At 37.7% G+C, this 20,044-nt stretch overlaps 2 protein-coding genes across 2 annotated transcripts; one reads left to right on the top strand and one right to left on the bottom strand.

The window, feature by feature from the left end:
• The first annotated feature begins 475 nt into the window (after positions 1–475).
• Positions 476–1,500, top strand: mespaa (mesoderm posterior aa). Its single transcript, XM_017699495.2, has 2 exons — positions 476–1,123; positions 1,384–1,500. The coding sequence occupies exons 1-2, from the start codon at positions 476–478 to the stop codon at positions 1,465–1,467; spliced, it is 732 nt and encodes a 243-aa protein (XP_017554984.1). The 3' UTR covers positions 1,468–1,500.
• Positions 1,501–2,293: 793 nt separating this feature from the next.
• Positions 2,294–19,755, bottom strand: LOC108428459 (aminopeptidase N-like). Its single transcript, XM_017699486.2, has 20 exons — positions 19,111–19,755; positions 18,570–18,712; positions 16,881–17,020; positions 16,558–16,684; positions 15,155–15,297; positions 14,950–15,063; positions 14,144–14,287; positions 13,979–14,044; positions 13,826–13,891; positions 12,345–12,520; positions 11,598–11,674; positions 10,447–10,577; positions 10,244–10,299; positions 9,610–9,757; positions 9,372–9,463; positions 9,115–9,225; positions 8,194–8,361; positions 4,897–5,037; positions 4,738–4,813; positions 2,294–4,315 (listed from the first exon to the last, which is right to left on the bottom strand). Exons 1-20 carry the CDS (start codon positions 19,647–19,649, stop codon positions 4,163–4,165), a joined length of 2,811 nt encoding a protein of 936 aa, XP_017554975.2. The 5' UTR covers positions 19,650–19,755; the 3' UTR covers positions 2,294–4,162.
• Between the last annotated feature and the right edge of the window lie 289 nt (positions 19,756–20,044).

The following is a 20,044-nucleotide window of genomic DNA, read 5'->3' as shown; positions in this document are numbered from 1 at the left end:
TTTCACATTAAACACAGTTTTCTCCTTTTAGAATCATCCACTGCTCTGTCTATTATTCTAGATCTATCTATCATTTCTTAGAGCTTCCTAAAACGAATGTATGAAGTCCCAAATTTGAATGTATGTGTATATCTTAAACAAAATTGGTTCAATATTTTTAGTCATTTTTAATAATTATGTATGCATCCTTGTAGTTATATAATCTTAAACAGTATTACTCACAATGTCAGATATTTCCATGAAAACAGCCATGAGAATGAGTTCCTAGGTGTTTCTGCTGAAGCTCACACCTCAGCCTTGAGCCTGGATGAGCTGCTCTTTCCCATGGCCCCCCTGCCTGTGCTGTCACCTCTGCTCTCCGTCTTCAGACACAGCTCCTGGAGGTGCCACCTCACACCTCCTGAAGGATATATACCAGAGCGCCACACTGCTCCAGCATCCACAGACACTCAGACGTATCTCTATCAGAGCAGCCATGGATTTCTCCAGCTCTCTTTTCCAGCTTCAGGATAACTCTGCCTTGCTGTTCGACAGCGAGAACCTTCTGGACCAAAGCCACACAGCTTCTGACGCTGGCTACTACAGCGCATGCAGCAGCCTCTCTCCAGCTTCATCCACAGACTCCTGCTGCTTCTCTCCTCCAACCTTCACCTGTGGAATTGGGCAGGAGAACTTTCCAGAGAGTTTCCTCCTCAAGAGCAGCAGTGACCAAGAGGAGAATAAGAAGGCCAAGCCAGCCAGGCGGACCGGCCGCCCAAGGTCCAAGTGTCCTGGCGTAAAGCGCCAAAGCGCAAGTGAACGAGAGAAGCTGAGGATGAGAGACTTGACCAAAGCTCTTCATCACCTCAGGACCTACCTGCCTCCTTCAGTAGCCCCTGCCGGACAGACCTTGACCAAGATCGAGACCCTGCGCCTCACCATCCGCTATATCTCCTACCTGTCTGCCCAGCTGGAGATGAGCCAAGCTGAAGCTGCCCAGGAGAGTCTACCAGGGTTCTCAGGGCAGATGGAGGTCTCAAGTACACCAGCCCCAGCCGTTTTCCATCCAGAGAACTGCAGCCAAGTCAGCCCACCAGCCCAGAGCTTCCCCACTCAGGAGTTCATGGACACATCTTCTTATCAGGTATGTACTCACCACTGTTAATGGCTTGAACTCTAGACTTTCTATTTAGTTCTATATAGTTTTAACACACTCTTAGAAATGAAGGAGCCGTGCTAGAAAGCTATAGAACTTTGATTGTACAACAAGAAAGATGTAGATATATAAAGTCTCTTATTGGTATATAGGAATATACTGCCATTGGATCTGTTCTTCATATACTGTATTGAAATGTTAATGCATAACCAGACTAATATTCATATCTCCTTTTTATTGTTTCACAGAATGCAGAGTGCAGCCTGCCTCCATCTCCAGCTGAAGGTTACTGGTTTCCCCAGCAGCAGTACTGTCACTATGGACAATGCTAATGGATACTGACAACAATGTGACATGGCTGTTGTTTCTACAATGATCTTGATAGTTAAAGACTGAAAATACTTCAAATTTCATATACCTATTTATATTTTTGTATTTTAAAGAGATATATATGTATTTATTGATTGCAAATATTTGGGCGAATAAAGAACACGAGACCATTACCGCGGTGTTTTTTCTTGTGTCAAAGATCCTGAACACCACATATTCTTTATTACCTAAAACATAAACCACATCCTAACGACAGACAGGTGGGTGACAGTAATGTCACACTGTAATTAATACCTTGAAGGAAGACCCCCTGCTGAGTTTAAAACAAGATGGGCCGGATAGTAAACTAATTCTCACCATGTAGCGCTTTTAATGCGAGCTGTGAGTAAACACGGTGGGACATTAAGCTCAGCAGGGCTCCCACTCTGAAATGATAGAGTCTAATATCTAATTTCCTATTACTAATGTCAGTGCACAGATAAAGTAGAAGGGGTAGCGTGAATGCTACTAGTTAATACTTTCAGTTCGTGAGAACTCTTGGGTCCCTTTCCTTGGGATATGGATTGGGCTTAAGCATGGGCTAAACTGCACTGTCTATGGTGAAATACCATCAGATACTGTTTCAGTCCAAGCTTAGGCTTGAAACCCTGGATTATTGACATAACTCAGAATTTGGACACAGGTAGGATGTCCTGGCCCGTGAAAGCATCTTAAATGTAGCCATATACTAAAATGCATTTTGTGCATTTGCTAATTACATCTTATAAAACTCAAATCTTCAGTAACTGTCAGCAAAAAAAATGAGATAATGTTCCTTAGATGGCTTAAAACATTTTTTAATGATTATGTGCATGTTTACTTAGATTCAACACTGAAAAATGAAAAAAAGTGTATTTTGCTAAAGCTTTGGGCTAAATAGCAGCCCATTTATGAAGCGACTCATACATTTATTCAAACTAATCATACATTTATTCAAACTAATTGCTTTGTATAAAGAAAGTATCTCCCAAGAAAGTAAACCAATGAGATTAGCGCGCCTACTATGGTCATTTTATGTAAGCAAACATGTCTAAAAACAGCCTGATCCTATAACATTTTTCCAATGAGAAATATTAAATATACCAGCTTTATTTAAAAACATTTTCATTGGCGTGTAATTTTTGCAATGTATTTACACTGTTTTTTTCTGGTAAACATGTCTGCAGTAATGCAGCAGTGACAGCTGCTTTCCTGAGGTCAGTACGATGGTGACAACACCACAGCTGTTCTCAGACACAACAGTGACACATCACACCTCCTCTGTCCATCTGTGCTGTCCTGTCTACTTCCTCTCAGCACAGAGCTGTAAGAGCTGAGTTCAATCAGCGACTGATTCAGGAGAACGAATGCTCTAAGTTTTTAACTCTCTGAGTCTGAATGTGTGTCTACAATTCCTCACTCTCTAAACTACATTACTACATCTTAGTTACATAGTAGTTACAACGAACACGGTGTTAATTTAATTATTGGTGATACTGGTTGAAGCATCTGTGACATATTCATGAACAGTACAGTGCAACTACATTAGAATTAAATACCATTTCAATACAAATATTCATTAAATACATTCCTTGGTCATTATAAAACTACGAAAGAAAATATAGAGGGGCTGCACAGCTTAAGCAGTTCCCAGGTGGTTGCTGGATCATTCTAAGGTGTTTCTAACCAGATGCTATGGTATACCAGGTTGTTGTTAAGTGGTTTCTAGGTGGTTGCTGCAGTATCCCAGGTGGGTGCAAGGGTGTTGCGTTGTTATAGTATGCCACGTGGTTGCTAGGTTGTTGCTAGGTGGTTGCTTACGGTATCCCAGGTGGTTACTAAGTGGTTGCTAGGTGGTTGCTATTGTATCCAAGGTGGTTGCTAGGGTGTTGCAAGGTGGTTGCTATGGTATCTCAGATGGGAGCTAGCATGTTGCTAGGTGTTTGCTATAGTATCCCACATGGTTGCTAAGGTGTGCTAGGTGGTTGCTATGGTATCCCAGGTGGTCGTTAAGTGGTTGCTAGGATGTTGTTAGGTTGTTGCTATGACATCCCAGATGGGAGCTAGTCTGTTGCCAGGTGGTTGCTGCTGTAGTATTCCACATGTTTGCTAGGGTGATGCATTGGTATAGTATGCCACGTGGTTGCTAGGTTGTTTCTAGATGATTGCTATGGTATCCCAGTGTGTTGCTAGGTGGTTGCTACGGTATCCCAGATAGGAGCTAGTGTATTGCAAGGTGGTTGCTATAGTATCACACATGGTTGCTAAGATGTAGCTAGGTGGTTGCTATAGTATCCCAAGTGCCAGGGTGTTGCTAGATGATTGTTATAGTATTCCAGTTGGTTGGTAAGGTGTTGCTTGTGTACATGTATCATCATGACACAAGTGGAGTGCGCAAACCTTTGCCCATCATTCAGTGATTTGGGAAAAAGTTGTCAATCAACATTTTAGAATGCTTCTGTAATTATGACGGAATGTTACAGTACTGCTCATGAATATGACACGAATGACTCACACACATGTGTAAAGCATCACCGAACTATTCTACAGAAATGTTCTAAATGAAATGATATTTCAAAATCACAGAATAAGGGAATAAAAAACAAAGCACAGAAAGAAAATAGCAAAAATGGCAAAAAATGTTAAAAAGGAAAGAAGAAAAAATTCTCTGGAGCAAACTCAGGCTGATTCTTCTGTTAGCCATCTCATCACTTCCTTTTTATTTTGAGCCACCCATTTCATGTTAGCCTTTGTCGTCTCTATGGCATGATGGACCACAAAAGCTGTGTTAATAAATCCAGAATACAGGAGTTCTTCTCTGAACTGGCGTAACTGTTAACATGAGCATGGAGAGAAATGAGTTTTATCAGTCATTTATAAAGGCCTATTTCAACAGGCTTCATCCTTCATAAAGGCTGCTGCTGTGAACAGCGATACCAAGATGGTATAACACCTACAACGTCATAGATTGCTGCTGACATTAAGTTGCATTGTGACACTTTCTCAGGTGAAACGACAAATCACGCTGGCAAAAATGAGCTCTTCAGAAAGTATCTCACAGCTGTTATAGTATCATCACAACTTTGCACTTTGTGAGCAACGTCTGTATGATTCACCTCACAATCAGTACAAAAAGGTATAGGGTTAAATCCAGAGTCAGAGTTAGAGGAAAGTTCCAGTGAATTTAATAGATATTTTGTGGAGCTCAGGTTAAAGGCAAGATAAGCATTTACAAAACATGCTCCTTTACATACCCATATTAGCTCGAACAGTGTGGAAAACCTTTTGGATACACCAAGAATGATTCTTGAAAATGAGAACAATCCACCTCTGCAACACACAAAGCTCACAGTTATCATCAAACAGTTTACAAGACACCATTAAAATTATAGAAACGGGCAGATTTAACTCACTCATAAATAATATGATCCCAGTTGTCTCTAATGAAGAACCAAGTCAACAGATGTCCATGCTTATTGTTGGCAACATACAGAATTGCTGAAGTGGCATCCTGCTTCCGTATCATATTCACACCTAATGTGTATTTCAGGTACCTAAATAAATAACAGAGAATGACATTTTGGGCAAATTGAAGTATTTTAAGGCTTAAACCATGTCAGATTCACAAACAGACCCCTGGTTTCTGACACTGTATGAGATGCCATCATCTACCATTGAAGCTTCAGGTTTACTGCTGCTCTGTAGATAATAGCAGAGGTGTGGACTCGAGTCATATGACTTGGACTCGACTCTGACTTGAGTCACGAATTTAATGACTTTGAATCCAGGATTAATCTGAATGAATCCAGTAGACTCGAGACAATCGAAAAAGATTTAGGACTCCACTTTGAGTTGAATATAAGTGACTCAGACTCTGATTCTGATTCTGATAAGCAGGAAACAAATTAAGCATCAACAGCATCAATGAGCGACGCTCAGCACTTACTGGAGAAACTCACAAGGTGAACTGACCTTTTTCCTTATAGTAGTAAAACAAAAGAAACAGCTCTCTCTGTTTGACCAATTTTAACATCTTCTGCAGGTAAAACAAATGCAGCATTCACTGCGAGGCTAAAGTTGACGTTATTCCCCAGCTTATTGGAATTTGTTGTTCCAACTTACATGGTACAGCAGTGAGATGCCGGAACGTAACTGCTGCACCGTTTAAGTTTGAATGGCAGATTTAAATAAGAAGCTGCTGGCAGAAAAAAGGTCAAATTCAGCTTCGAACATTCACCATCATTTTGCTGCCTTTTCTGTAAACTTTGTTCAGCTCAGTCGTTTTGGTTTCTGTTGTCATCTAAATTCAATTTAAACCTTAGACCTCAACTTGAGTAAAAGTATAAAAGTATTTGCCTTCAAATGGACTTAAGTATCGAAAGTAAAAGTACTAAAAGAGTAATTATGGCTCTGATGTCCTGATGTCCATTTTTATAACAAGACTCACTTCATGAACTCATTTCAGGTGAAAGTCCTCCAGCGTCTCTCTTGGCAATTCAGTCTTTTAATAGAACGCCATTAATTAGTGACGCTGACGTCTATTAAAATGATCATAAGCACAAAACACTGAAGGTAAACAGTTTCCATCAGGGAGAACCGAGTGGCTCTGAAATCACTTTTTACACACAAGCAAAGTTTCAGTTTCAGATTACTTTGTAAATTAGTTACGAGCTGAATAGAAACTGGCTTTAAACTCAGGAACACATATAAGTTTTCCTTTACTGTGTTGATCTGTAGGCCTCTGTTCATAAACAAACTAACCCAAACTAATATACTATAAAATGAAAGTGTTTGTATGAATTCAGAAAAAAAGAAACGCGCCAGTCACGACTGCATATGAGGAAATATTTCTATATTGTGCTCTATTTAAACAAAGTTAGGTTAGTCCATCATTTAGGTGACGTATGAGCTCCTAAATTTTTATGCTGCTGCGCTGCGGTATGATGCTTTATGCTTCTTTTGTTTTGACATGTTACATTTTTATACACATAAAAACTGAAAGGAACGACAGATTTCTCAAAATGTAGTGGAGTAAAAAGTGAGATATTTAACTTTGAAATGCAGTGGAGTGAAAGTAAAAAGTTGCCCAAACTGCTTCAGTAAAGTACAGATACATGAAAAAACTACTTAAGTACAGTAACTAATTATATTTACTTAGTTACTGTCCACCACTGATTGATAGCATAAACCACCTGCTACCAGTATCACAATACAAAGCTGAAGTCAGCTTCCTATCCTTCCTATCAGCTGATTCAAATTGTCCCATTCCACTTTAAAAGGTGCAGGAGTTACATGCTGGAGCCTCAGGCGTTACAATAATAACTGTGGCATCATTTCAGGCTGAATAGGAAAATTCAAACAAGATACTAGCAGATAAGAAGTCACGTTAAAATTGCAGGATTTTTGATAGTCTACATGTCCTTATGAGAGAATGTTACAAGCTTAAAAGAATAATTAGGGTATTTTGACAGCCTAAATCAGCTGATCAGGGAGAAAGTAATAATATTAAGCTAAACCGGTACTAAATTCAAATCCGGCAGCAAGCATAGCATAAATCTAAGCCCAAGTTTGGGGTAATTAAGTCAGGTGGTAAATATTTTCAACTGTATTTTTTTATCATGCAAAGCAGAAACCATATGTCAACACGATCCAGAAACACCGCCGTCATCTCTGGGCCAAAGCTCATTTAAAAAGAACTGAGGCAAAATGAAAAACTCAGGAGGGCTAAGCAGGAGAGGGACAATCTCTGATGGCTTACAGATCTGGAAAGGCATTATCAATGTTGAACAACATATAGAGGTTTTAGAACAACATATGCTCCCATCCAGATAACATCTTTTTCAGGGAAGGCATTGCATATTTCAGCAAGACAAATCTAAACCACATACTGCATCCATCACAACATCATGGCTTCGCAGAAAAAGAGTCCAGGTGCTGAACTGGCCTGCAGTCCAGATTTTTCCCCAATAGAAAACATTTGGTGCATTATAAAATGAAAAAACTGGCTAAAAATAGCCAGGACTGTTGAGCAGCTAGACTCCTACATCAGACAAGAATGGGACAACATTCCTCTCCCAAAACTCCTCTCAAAAGAATTAGTCTCCTCACTTCCCAGACATTTACAGACTGTTGTTAAAACGAGAGGGAATGCTACACAATGGTAGACATGGCCCTGTCCCAGCTTTTTTGGGTTTCATTGCTGCCATTAAGTTCAAAATGAGTTAATATTGAAATGGTAAATTGTCTCACTTTCAACATCTGACATGTGTTCTATATGTTCTATTCATACTCTTGTTAACAACATTCGCTTTGTAGCTTCAATGCAAAACTAAAGAAGTGGTCTTCAAACACGTCCCTGTCTATTGATTACTTCTGAAGAAAAGGGAAACTGTGCATTTTTAACAGAGTGTCAAATTTTTAAAAAATAAAACATACCGATATTACCGGAAATATAAAAACAATCACTGTTCACCCTTTGTTACATGTGCAGTGTAGATGAACAGTGTAATCCACAAGTTAAACTATGGCCATTTGCCATGTTTGGCCTTTATAGCCAAAGTGGATTTTGCAAAAACAATGGCTTTGCATTGGATCTATTTATTTCTTTATATTTTTGACTAATTCAAACATCAATTTGGCAGAAACCAATACCAGCGCTTTCAATGCTAATGCTAAAATGCTAATACCATGTCCCACTCCCTAAATCTCACCTGCTCAAAAGTGAGAGATCTTTGCTGCATGACAAACCATACAGCAGCATTTCAGCTTCAGCAGCACTGCTGCTGCTCTTGTACATGTTCCAGCCAAACTCCCACTCCTCCACACCTCCAGCAGCGATGGCATTGCAGTACACAGTCATCTTCAGGTTGGGGTGAATTCTGGAAGAAGGGTTGACAGGTTAATGGATTATATTATATTTTTACCTTTATTTTTAGAACTTTAGATTTTTTAGAACTGAGATGATTTCAACTGTATTAAGCCCATTGTGTTCAGTTAAGTTGAAGGGATACACAATGTCCAGCCTGTTTTTATTGATCATGATCAATGAACAATAATTTTAATGATTTTGTCAATATTTGGAAAAATAACACAAAAACCTGTAGCCTTGAAAATCATTGAGAATATAAGTCAATGGGCAGTTGCTGAATTCCATCAGTAAACATCAATGAATTGTACAAATCACACTGTAATTCTGTATAATTCTTTTGGAGATAGGGCAAACATTATGGCATCTGCCATGACAATTACCAGTAATAGTAACATGACACTGTTATATCATTGAACAAAATCTGTCATGACAGCTCATGACAGCATATAGCATCTACCATGATGTTAATGGCATGGTTATGTCAATGTGACATAGCAGGTTTAACCTCCTTCTTGTTCCCTTATCAAAGCTGAGCAGTGCTGAATGACAGTGTCACTCAAAATGTTCAAAATTGAGGTATATGGTCACATATTTCAAATGAATTCGGTAACATGCAATCAGGGAATCAGGCAAATGTGTCAAAGTGACTGAGGTAAACAGCTGTACACTACTTATCTGAGAGAGATAGAAAGAGAGAGAGAGAGATTATGTACAATAACTCCTTTAGGCTGAACCAAGTTAGGCAGAACAGTAAGTGGCCTACGGGTTTTTATCTGGATTCTCCATCCACTGGCGGTACCACGTTTTGGTGAGATTAACACATCCTTCCACTCCAGTTATGCATGCAAGTGAGATCGCATTGACCTGGTTGTATCTGTGAAGTGAAGAGGTTATAGGATTATATAGTTATATATATGCAGTATGTACTGACACTTGCACAAAATTGCAGTCAAGGTTCATAATTGTTATGTACTTAATAAATAAGTAAATGTGCAGGTTTTAAAGAAAGCATATATTCACTGGTCAGTGTGACTTGACGGAATCTCAGTCCAGTCTGCAGTGATGTTCTTAAAGTAATTAAATAGAGGTTGAACTTTACCCCTCAGGTACTCCTACAATGGGTATAGAAAATAAAGTTATCATTTTAAGGATATCTCAAACAAATTCTAAGAGGGACTTTATTGTTTTATAGTATGAATGCATTGTTTTCCTCACCTAATGACATCAGTTCTAATACGTATGATCTTATCTAAAATACTTCCATTGCTCCATAGACTTCAGTCCAATCAAACATCAGAAAGAAGTGATCAAGTTTCTTGATGGCGGACTCCCACGGCATGTACTCCCTCTCCTCAGAAAGATACTTGGTGATGCTCAGAGCCACAGTTATGCTGATAATCTTTGCTCTTGAAAAGATAAACAAAAGAGTTCGAAATGTTTTTTTTTATTTAACAGTAGAAATAATGGCTTAACCCCTTAAATGACCAGGAGCCAATTTGAACAGGTCAGGATCTTTTACCAAATTCTGTTAGATAACCTGCACTGAAAGGTCATAGCAAGGTCATTCAGATCAGCAAACACTCTACACCAATAAGAACGTGCAAAACTGTCCATCAGCGCATTTTCTTATTTCATTAGTGTGACATGGGTCAGACTGTAAAACTACACACACTGCAGATTCACACTGGATTAAAATCGCTCCACAATTATTACTGTCAGACTGTAAAACTACACATGCAGTGCAGATTCAGAATGGATTAACTTCATTAAATAATTATGACCAGCTACACTGAAGAATTGTAGGGGATTAAAACCATGGATGTTAAAAATTACAGACCCTCTTCAGAGAAAGTAATTCAGCATCAGTAAGGCTTTTGAATAAGATGCCTTACCTTGCCAGCTTGAACGCATCATCCAAAATCTGAGCCCTGTTGATTACAGGAATGACCTGCATTTAACAGCAGAACAGCACAAGTTCATTAGCATGAGGAGAACACTGAGGAGTGCAATAACGAAGAATTCAAATTTAAGGTAGAAGAGACTTTCAGAGATGGTTAAAAAGTCACTAAAACAATAACATGACTAAATGTATCACCGAATGATCTGAAGTTAACTGTGAGATAAGACGCTGCCAGTTTTGGGAGTCGTAGTTAACCCTGTAAAATCCTGACACATTCACGTTGGCCAGCACCCATTCACTGTTTGTCCTCATCGGCTCATGAGTGGCTGTGAAGGTAAAGATTCAACAAAACAAATCAATAAAGACACTTTAAATCAAAACTGACATACTGCTTAACACTCAAGCTTTAGTACATAAGATCTTTGTCGTTGCCACAGCAAGTTATTGCCAGAATTCCACAATATTTAGCATTAAATATATATTTTAACACAGCAAATTACTGTAACGTTATTGTTGGGTTTTATCACACAGCATTATGTGATATGACCAGTAAAACTGAGACATAAAGTTTAAAAACAATAATTCTCACAATTCAGGTTTTGGTATTTTACAGACTACAGTTTTATGCATGAGGTTTCTTAATTATTTCAGTACTGGAGCACTGAGATATTGGCAAAAAAAATGCTGCATTAATGTGACTTTTTCACCAGGTTCAAGGAAATTATAATCAAACATTTCTATAAATCTGTCTATAAAATATGCATTTGCATTTAAAAATGCAAAATATACAGTGCAAATCATGGTGAAAAAATATATTGATCATTTTAAAATTTTATTTTAGTTAATCTTTTCTCTTTAATTGCCTTTTGCAAAAAATTACATATTTATAGATTCTTCCCATAAATTACTGGCTGCTGACTTGCACTATTTTTACAGTTATTATGTAAAAATACAGGACATTATTGTATTGTTATTACAGCTTGCTTCTATAAGTGTACAGAAGAATACAGTTACATTACAGTAGTCTTGCGGTGCAGAAGACTGTAGAGTCACAGTACACAGTTACTATTTTATTGTTATTTACTGATTTTATGGTTCAGTAAATTCTTGTGAAAGTGATGCAACTAGTGGAGAGTAATTCACTGTAATTTTAATCTGAAATGTATAACAGTGTAGAGAAAAAAACAATAAAAGCCATAACACAAAAACATCACATCAGTGTTTTGCTGCAACCCCCTGTAAACCACATTGCAGTAACAAATTTCGTCCAGAGGGGTCTCCAAATCCTGAAATGTAAGATTGACGAGTGCTGCTTTAAGACCGCTTTCAGTTAGTGCAGTATGTACCTGTTTTTTCAAGAAGCCAGTGCTGCCCCATGACAGTTCCATTCTTCATCCACTTGATAGGCACAAACCACTCATAACTATACAATCAGAAAAAAAATGAGAATGGAGAGATTATGTCTTGGATTCACTGTTACATTTTTAATGGATGGGTGGATGGATGGATGGATGGATGGATGGATGGATGGATGGATGGACATACAGAACATTAAAGAATGGCTATTTGGTAAAGTACCAATGGAGCAATGGAAGGAAAAATGCCTTACTTGAGTGTTAAAGCAAAGAAGTGGAGAGGAATAGCCATTGCTTGGAATATGCTGTATGGCTGTGACTGGATGGATCTCTGTTTGGGCACTATTGAGTATGTTGGCCATTTTTCTTTTAGTGTCCAAGTTGCAGAATGGAAATCCAGAATAATTTTAAGGATGTGATGCACTCATACTTTCTAGTGAACAGTGTAGGTCACTACATAGCAACCCAGTCTAACAGAGACTGTTCAGGAATTATATGAAACTCAAACTCAAACATTCGTCTGAACTTTTCAAACATTTTGCGTCCTGTGATTTATGACTCGTTTTAATGCCAGCAATCATCATCTTTCCCCTTTTTTTCCTTTTAGGGCATCAATAATGCTTAGCGGGACATTTCTACTGTAAACATATAATGATGACCCATTGTCAGATATAATGGGAACGAAACTGTGAACAGTGCTTGGTAGACAGTGTTTGATATGCAGTGTAACACACATACTTGTATAGAGATGGTCTGTCTGGCTCTGATTCTGAATCCAACAGGAAGTGTTCCTGGCTAATACGTCCTGTCTGGGTGTCTATGGTGACCACTGGGTAGCCCATCTGGAGAATCCAGCGATTCATGATTTCAGTCACTGAGGCTGGAAGGTTCACCGCTGGATCAGAGTCGACCACCTTCAGAAAACATAAGCACAGAAGTTTCCAGAATAGCATAAAATCATATTAGCATGCAGTTCTATGCAAAAGTTTGGGTATGCCTGGTTTTCTAAATGGATTCAAGTTATCACATGCGCCAGAGAGATCATACTTCTACACATTTTGTTTTATTTCAATTTATTTTACTTTATTAATTTGTTTATTTAATGCTTTTTAAATTGACAATTTATTTGGAATTGAATTTAACATATCAGAGGGAAAAATACACCAATTGTGTAAAAGTTACGGCACATTTTATTTATGTTTTTTATTTTTATTTGTTCAATTCAGCAAACAAATGACTTTTGCATATGAACTGTTAATAACGCAGGTCAGCTCAGCTTAAAATGATAAAGTAACTGATTACACAGCTTTCTTGAGTTAACTTGGCTATGGAATTGCTGGGGTTCAAACTCAAAATGAGGTGGTGAGGTGATGGATTAGTCCACTGAAGCTACTCATCTCTCGACTCTGTAAATGTTTAAAACACTGTAGGAAATATAGGTTGTTTCAACCTGCATGCATGGTCACACGTGGTGCATCTGTCTACTAATTTGCCTCAGGAGCTTGTGAGTTTGAACCCCAGCTGTGCTGCAGCTGTCCATATCTGGAAGTCCAAGAGGAGAAAATGTCTGGTGGGACTGTGTGATGGAAGGAGTCATGGCTAGAGGGGAAACTGTGGGAAAACACATCCTCTATTATTTAATTAACTGAGATGCAGAACTATAAAAGGGAGTTGGGATCATGTTTGAGTCAAAGGTAAAATCTAGTATTCTCAAGTTGAGTTAACTCAAGAAAGGTAGTGTAATCAGTTACTTTATCATTCTAAATTGAGCTGACTTCTCATTTATTACAGTGTCTGTACAACCTGTACAAAAAAACCCTCAAAATAACATTCTTAACTTGAATTCTGTTGCTGTTGGAACAAAATGTATTATCCTTATTTTTAAATTTTCAAATAATTTGCAGATGCAGCAGCATTGTGTCAAAAATTGTATGATAACCAGACTACACACACTTTTTATAAGTTCTAGCAACTTTACAGGAGAAGGAAAAAACGTTCTTTACTTTGATTGGGGACTAAAAGAAAAGGGTTTTTGGATTATTTCAACTGATCCATTTATTGTGAAACGGTAACACAATTTAAATGGCAGAAGTCTTTTTCAAATTCTGTAAAAATCATTAAAAATGACAAAAATAAAATCAGCAACAACATTAATCATATTGCAAATATATTATAATGTATATTGCATGTTCAAATGATCACAGCGCATAGAAACTTACTTCCTGAAGGTTCCCCCACAGGTCAGTGTACACTGTGTTGCCATATGCAAACTGCTTCAAATAGGCCTGTGGAGGCAGTGCAGAACAATTAACCTCTGCCAAAGATGCCCAGTTAGTGACTCAACCTTACTGTACAAGCTGCAAATGACCTACACTGAGTCCTCTGGCAAAGACAGGCTCAGATAAGAACTCGGAAAGCATTCTTAATACAGCAGCCCCCTGTAGTTGAGAAAGAGAGTACACAGCACTATATAAGACACACAATGAATCAGTTTACAATTGTAGCATGAGGAGTTAAGTGATGGGTTAGGTAGGTACCTTGCTGTAGGTAATGTAGTCAAATTGGTCAGCGATTTCTGCAGGTGTGTTGACCTTCTCTTCTGGGGAGGATAGAGGGTGAGAAGATGCCACAGCGTCCAAGGCAAATGCTTTCTGAACCTCGTACAACACCATCAGATCTTTCTAGAATGGAAGTAACACTTCAAAACAACTGCTCCCACAATGTTGCCAAGTCACATTATTGATTTGCCTTTGCATAAATATCATTATTATTATTGTTGTTGTTGTTGCAAAATGCCTGACCAATATATGAACATTTTGCCACTAATTAATGATATCAATATACCAGTCTATATAGTTGTTTGCAAAGGTTTCAATGCCCCAGTCAAATATCACGTTTTGATTTACGAGGTAAAAATAAGCTTAAACATGCTATACAGGTAACATTCTTACTTAATTTTCTGCTAATTTTAGTGCACAATTTCCATTTATTTGCTGAGTTTAACATATCAAACAAAAAATACAATGTATAAAAACATACTATAATATATGCCAAAACTTTTGCACAGAGCACATTTTGTGTTGTATTTTTTCCCAACATGTTAAATTCAGTAAATAAACAGTAATTGTGCATTGAAATGTGTAGACGTGTGTTCTCTGTAGAGGATGTGTTCACTTTTTTCTACTTAGAAAAACTTTTTGCAGTCATGTGCCCAAACTTTTGCATATGACTGCATATAATTGTATACAGTCAAAATTGGATCCAAAGGTTTTTCGTTAAACATATAATTTTCACTTGTAATCTGTGAACTCTGAAGCACTAAAGCATGAAAAAGGGCGCTCACCATATTCCAGGTGGGTTGAACATCATCAGCCCCAAGATAAGAGACGTAGGTAGCAAGACCTTCGTTTAGCCACAGATCGTTCCACCATTTCATGGTCACAAGATTTCCAAACCACTGAAACAGTTAAACATCCTTTTCAGATCATTCATAAAACATATTGTTTATTAAGCATCAATAGATTTTAGGTAAGACACACTGTTCATACCATGTGTGCAACCTCGTGAGAATTTGCCATCAACGCCCATTCATGATCTTGATTGGAGGACATGCTGGGATCAAACAGCAGAGCTTTTTCTTTAAAAGAGTTCTCCATGGCTCCAAAACTGAAAGTAGGCAGTGCAATCTGATCTGCAAGAACGAGAGGGCAATTCTCACAACAGTGAATATAGTTACATACAATATATGTGACACCCCTCCGAACTATTGAGCTCAGGTATTTCAGCCACATACATTGCTAACAGGTATATTAAGCACATAGCCATGCAATCACCACGGACAAACACTAGCAGCAGAATAGGTCATATTGAAAAGCTCAGTGACTTTAAAAATAGCACTGTCATAGGATGCCATCTCTGCAACAAGTCAGGTTGTAAAATTTCCACCTTGTTAGATCCATCCTGGTCAACTGTAGGTGCTACTACTGTGAAATGGAAGCATCTAGGAGCAACAACAAAAAATACTATTCCCTGCTGAATTACTGACTACAGAGCTCCAAACTATACAACAACTGTACACTGGGAGCTTTAAGAAATGGGTTTCCATGGTCAGCTACACACAAACCTATCTGAAATGCCAACTGGACTCTGGATTCATGGAAATGTGTTCTCTGGAGTGACAAATCAAGCTTCACTATTTGGCAATCTGTTGGTTGAATCTGGCTTTGGCGAGTGGCAGGAGTGGAACGCATAGTGCCAACAGTAAAGTTTGGAGGAGGAAGGATAATGGTCTGGGGTTGTTTGTCAGGGTTTAGTTTCACTGCGGCCTGGATAGAAAAATGCTCTTTTTCAACTGAATGGGCACACATTCCCGCAGACACACCACAGAATTTTGTGGAAAGCTTTCCTACTTACTGTCATTACTGTCCAAAAGTGTGTAATCAGTTATGTTATTATTTTTAGTAATCTATACTACTTAAATACTGTAGTTAATATCACAACAGACAACAATTTTTTTCATTTTCTTTTTTCAATTTTTACTTTTACTAATTTCACATTTAAAAAATGTACAGCTATATATATGATGAACTTAAAAAAAATAAAACTTTAATTGTGCCATATACAAAACCTAAAGAAACTTTAGCTATAGAGTTATAAGTTATAAGAGTGAGGAACGCAAGCCTAGTGGCTCCATGCAGTTTAAAAAAAGACAAATTTAAGAAGGGGCATCTGATCATTGGGTAACTATTGTATTTATATCAAGTTAGTGAATTTGCACAGGACAGTCATATTTGAATCATTTTATACATTTGACTGCAGTGAAATTGCTTGTCTCTTATTGACAACATTCATTCCAAAGTTTTGAACAATAGCGTATGTTGTATGTGTTATATGTGTATGTACATGTCTAACCAATCCAACAATTTAATATCTCTTCAGTAGACATTCGTACCTGATTTTTGCAGTGGGTATGTTGAGTTGTAGTAGTTCTGATAGAAATTAATGATGTTGCCAGTGATGTTTAGGGCATATTTCCCCTGCCCAGCTTCAATGGCCTTCCTTTGAGCCCAGATTCTGATCTAAACATGGACCTCATCTTTTATTTAAACACGTTACATTAAATAAAACATAAAAACAATGCAGTAATTTTGAGCATGCTGTTAGTACAGGTTTACTCACTTGAACTTTTTTTTTAGAGAGAAAAGTAGAACAGCATACTGTGGAACAACAGGCTCACCACAATGAAGAAAGGAAAACCACAGAAGACGTTCTTACCAGAACCTTGGCCTCTGCTGGACTCTTAATGGAAATAAAGTCACTGACGACAAAAGCTAACAGATATGTTGACATCTTTTCAGTGGGTTCGAACTTGGTCTGTAAAACCAGTTTCTTGTTGTGGAAGATTATTTCTGTGGCTAAAAATTCAAAACAAGCAAGAGATATAAAGACCATGAAAATACTTTTGAAACATTACAAATAAAAATAGATGTGTTTTTTTATGCATTAAAAATACAGTAAAGACATTTTTTTCAGAGAGTTAATGTGGTAGCTGTATGCAAAGTGAGATAAATGTCAAAGCATCCCAAACTGAAAGGACTCTTATATGTTCAATATTCTTCACTCATTAGGCTGGGGGGAATAAAATCACATTAAATGTCTACAGGACTCCTATAAGAATCTTATACTCCTTTTCATTGTGTGAAAATGTCAGGATCAATGGACCACAATGCTCAAAATGGAACGAAATTGGAATAAACTTACATTAACTTGCACTAAAAGTTATGAATGTTTTTTATCTCCTCCTGTAAAGTTATTGTTTTGGAGATACTTGCTTTTCTTTGGACAGTGACTTTTAATTTGTAAATGTTTTGTGGTGTGATGTCTTTTAGAATTGGTATATACACAAGAGCACCTTACTGTCTCAATATATATCTGGAATTTATCGGCATATCTAAAATATATCTGGAACAAGTCACCTGAGCACGCTGATGAGCCTCTTTTGCAGTCATACTCAGTTTGAGCAGTTACTAGAGTTTAGAACTATGAAGTATCTGAATTCAGTCATCGTTACATGTTGAAAAGGCAGCATTCAGAATACAGTAACATGTTTAAGCCATTTGGAAAATAAATATGTGCATCTGAAAATGTATGAAAATGGCCAAAAAAATAGTTTTGCTTAATGTACTTTAGTGTTTGAAATACTTTTTGGAATGAAACAAAACATTTGAAATGCATCTCATCTTAAATACCTATAATGCTGCTGTTGGAAGAAAACTTTACATGAAAAGGAAAAAAACTTAAAACTTAGACTAAGTTTTAAACTAAACTAAAAACTTAAAGCTCAGACCCACTTTAGCGCTTTAACTTTCTTAAATGATACCCGACAGTGTGTCAAACTAATCACAATGTCTAATGCATGTACTTTTAGGGGGCTTGTGACAACTCACAAAAAAACCAAAGGCATAGATATAAAGTTTTTACGAGGGTCCCCTGAAGTGTCTCAGTTTTGCTTAGTTTCACTACAAAGAGGTGGTAGCCCTGCTCAGGGGATTTTAGGAGCAGCCGTCAAATGGAGCAGGTGATGAGAATTTCAAAACTTCATTTAAATTGTAAGTGCATTTTTAATAAAATTAAAGAATGACAATGATATAATAATGAAGAATAATAATGAAGAAAACGGCTGATGTGTGTACTTTGCTAAAACATATTCAAAATGTAGTCTGAATACATGAGGTTTTATGTGTTGTAGGGAAATGTGTTTCTGAAGACAGTGTAAAAAATAGATTGTTATTGAAACATTCTACATCACTTTGTGAATGTTATAGGTAATAGAATTACTGTAGTTCTCTTTAAAACAGTAATATGCTAGCATGTTCCACTCCTTTGCTTTTCTGAATTTTGGCTACACTGATGGGATATCAGAATATGTAGAAATGAAGAAGAATGAAAAAAATGTCCAGTTACCAGTTTCCATGCCATTAGCTAGAGCCACAGTTCTGAGTGGATGAATGAGAGTCATGTGGAAAACGGCTTTCATTGCTGGCTCATCAAAGCATGGGAAGGCTTTCCTGGCAAAAGTGGGCTGCATCTGAGTTGTGGCAACAACTCTGAAAGAAATGATACCATCAAATGTTCAGTAAGAGACAATCTAACAGTAGAAACACAGTCCAACAACAGACATAACATTGTAATTATGTTTAACTATAATAATGGTGAAAAAATCATCCACGTTAGCATTAACAGAACGTCTAATACGATTTAAAAGGCACATTGAAAAGAAGTAATGTGTTGAATTTACTTCACTGGCATGTGTTCAACATGCCTACACAAATACAGAATATTGCACCTGCGCAATAGTAATTGCACTGACATTATATATTTCGTTCATGATGCGCTCATTTCAATGCAAGGTTTTTTTTTTAGTGTACTGAAATCTGCACTTGTCATTAGGCTGCTTTTCCAAACATCATTACAATTTAACAGTAAAAACCATGATACAGCTTACTTCTTCACTCCATTCTCAAAGAATTCACTTCTGTAAAATCCGCGAAGGTCATCAGCCAGCTCTCCTTGGAATTCCGTGTAGAGCCAGTAGGTCATTCCAACCTGCAGCTTTTCACTGAGCTGAACCACCAAATACTGGGTTTCTACTTCAAGCCAAATTTTCTTAATGGCTGGAGCTTTAGCACCACTCAGCCCGCGCAGCATTGCGTGGTGTCTCCCCCATGTCAAAGAATATTTCAGTTCATAGGAATGAATGAGGATCAGATCTGTTTCATTCACACACATGAAGGCAGCTCCGGAATGTCCAATGAAAATGTACCTGCCATAGATGTCCATTTTAAGCTGAGGCCATAGAGTCACGTTGTAATACAGTGGAACCAGGGACGTTGGTAACCTGTAGTTTTTCCACAGTTTAGCCTCATGTATGGGGTCATCTTCAGTTTTAGGCTTCACCACAGTTTTAGGCTTCACCGCAGTTTTAGGCTTCACCACAGTTTTAGGCATCACCGCAGTTTTAGGCTTCACCTCAACTTTAGGCATCACCTTAGTTCTAGACTCCTCTTGCTTGTGCTTTTGAGTGCCTACTGACAGGCCAATGATGATGATCACTGCTATAGTGCCAACCACACTCGCAACAAACCCTCCTTTCCCCATGTCTGCAAGTGAAGTCTAAGAGGCATCTCTTACTTATATAGTTTGTCAAGGCACGGAAGTAACACCAGGTACTGAATTGACCTTGAGTTGCGGATTCAAAGTCTGAAAAAAATACATCTGCTGACAGCTGCAAACCACTCTGACCACTGGAAAATAAAATTATTTATCAGCCTGGTCAAGAAAAATGACTTCTCACGATCTTTTCTCGTGTCAAGATTCAAACCCTTTTTAATTTATTGTAAATTCAGCTTTCTTTGTCAATGACATTAAAAGATTTGACA

This window comes from Pygocentrus nattereri, chromosome 15 (genome assembly GCF_015220715.1).
Source record: "Pygocentrus nattereri isolate fPygNat1 chromosome 15, fPygNat1.pri, whole genome shotgun sequence".
Classification (NCBI taxonomy): domain Eukaryota; kingdom Metazoa; phylum Chordata; class Actinopteri; order Characiformes; family Serrasalmidae; genus Pygocentrus; species Pygocentrus nattereri.
The sequence above is the reverse complement of the archived record's forward strand: the minus strand, read 5'-3'. Positions and strand labels throughout refer to the sequence as shown.